This window comes from Salmo salar, chromosome ssa02 (assembly GCF_905237065.1).
Source record: "Salmo salar chromosome ssa02, Ssal_v3.1, whole genome shotgun sequence".
NCBI lineage: Eukaryota > Metazoa > Chordata > Actinopteri > Salmoniformes > Salmonidae > Salmo > Salmo salar.
Window position 1 is genome coordinate 90,136,725 of NC_059443.1, and position 2,152 is coordinate 90,138,876.

A 2,152-nucleotide genomic window follows, 5' to 3' on the forward strand; every position below is an offset into this window, starting at 1 on the left:
CATAAGCAACCTGGAAATGGAGGTTACTTCCCTGAGTTTTCCCCTGTTCACATTCAGAATACATTGTGAAAAACTAAAATCTTTGCTCACTATTTTTGCTCCAGGCAGATATACTACATCCATAACTATTGGTTTCCTCATTAGCAGGGAGGTGTTTCTGCAATCAAATTGTGTGCGCATCGCCCTTGTGCCGCAATTTTGTTAAACACAGAAAGGGGCCTATATTTGAGACCAAAAGTCGTCTGGCACATGAACAACATGAATAACTTCATTTCTAGCCTACAGTCATCGATTTTACTACTAATGTGAAAAGACAAAATATGACTATTCTTGCTCATTTTAAGACAATTGTCAAATAATTTTAACATTCATTACAGACGTCAATTGTTGTACAACATCATGGCTACGCTGTTGGCATCACCTTTTACAGTGGATTACCGCTGTTGTGGGCCTTTAACCATCTGTCTGACTTTGTTGTTCACACAGGAGAAATATGGGACTATCGTGGATCCTCTGGGGAGCCTCAACAACCTCATGACGCTGACGAGGCAGAGAAGAGTCTCTGCAGATCAGAACACCTCAAGAAACACCCGCAGAGACCCACAGGGAAGAGAACTCACTGCTGCTCTGACTGTGGGAAGAGTTTTGTTTCTTCAGGACATTTAAAATCACACCAGAGAATACACACGGGGGAGAAACCTTATAGCTGTGCTCAATGTGGGAAGAGTTTTACTACATCTGGCCAGCTGACTTTACACCAGAGAACACACACAGGAGAGAAACCTTATAGCTGTGCTCAATGTGGGAAGAGTTTTGTTCAATCTGGCCAGCTGACTTTACACCAGAGAACACACACAGGGGAGAAACCTTATAGCTGTGATCAATGTGGGAAGAGTTTTGTTCAATCTGGCCAGCTGACTTTACACCAGAGAACACACACAGGAGAAAAACCGTATACCTGTGATCAGTGTGGGAAGAGTTTTGTTCAATCTGGCCAGCTGACATTACACCAGAGTACACACACAGGAGAGAAATCTTATAGCTGTGATCATTGTGGGAAGAATTTTGCTGCATCTAGCAGTCTGACTCTACACCAGAGAATACACACAGGAGAGAAATCCTATAGCTGTAATCAAGGTGGGAAGAGTTTTACTACATCTGGCCAGCTGACTTTACACCAGAGAACACACACAGGAGAGAAACCTTATAGCTGTGATCAATGTGGGAAGAGTTTTGCGGCATCAAGAAGTCTGACTGTACACCAGAGAATGCATACAGGAGAGAAGCCTTATAGCTGTGATCAATGTGGGAAGAGTTTTGCTGCATCTAGAAATCTGACTCTACACCAGAGAATACACACAGGAGAGAAGCCTTATACCTGTGATCAATGTGGGAAGAGTTTTACAGGGTCTAGCAATCTGACAATACACCAGAGAACACACACAGGAGAGAAACCTTATAGCTGTGATCATTGTGGGAAGAGTTTTGGTCAATCTGGGAAGCTGACTGTACACAGGAGAATACACACAGGAGAGAAGCCTTATAGCTGTGATCAATGTGGGAAGAGTTTTACAGGATCTAGAAATCTGACAATACACCAGAGAATACACACAGGAGAGAAGCCTTATAGCTGTGATCAATGTGGGAAGAGTTTTACAGGACCTAGAAATCTGACAATACACCAGAGAATACACACAGGAGAGAAGCCTTATAGCTGTGATCAATGTGGGAAGAGTTTTATTACATCTAGCAATCTGACTCGACACCAGAGAATACACACAGGAGAGAAATCTCATAGCTGTCACCAGAGATAATCTGATAAAAGATCTCTGATCAAACATCAGAAAATACATGGATGAGTTGTTTCATGATATCAATGAATTAATGTCACAATGTAGAATGTTTTAACATTGTAGTAGGAGTATTTTAATATTGTCACAATGTAGAATCCTAAACGTTTGTCCCCTGTTCTATTGATTTCAACATGATATGGATATTAGCCTCAGGGGGAAAATCCAGGCTCTGAAATGGAAGAGTTACTATTTATGTGATTTAACAAAAAGTGACTAACAAAAAAATTGTTGTTACACTTACCATGTTGGTGACCCACTGGAATCAAAATGCAACACTTCAAAATGTAGCTAGCTGTTTT

General features: G+C 41.3%; 1 protein-coding gene across 1 annotated transcript; it reads left to right on the forward strand.

Annotated features, from left to right (window-relative positions):
* Positions 1–258: 258 nt before the first annotated feature.
* LOC123738822 (zinc finger protein 2 homolog) lies at positions 259–1,775 on the forward strand (the record flags this gene model as incomplete). The annotated part of the gene is made up of 3 exons (XM_045713544.1): positions 259–277; positions 658–997; positions 1,250–1,775. Coding segments are annotated over exons 1-3 (885 nt in total), but the record flags the coding sequence as incomplete, so codon positions are not given.
* Between the last annotated feature and the right edge of the window lie 377 nt (positions 1,776–2,152).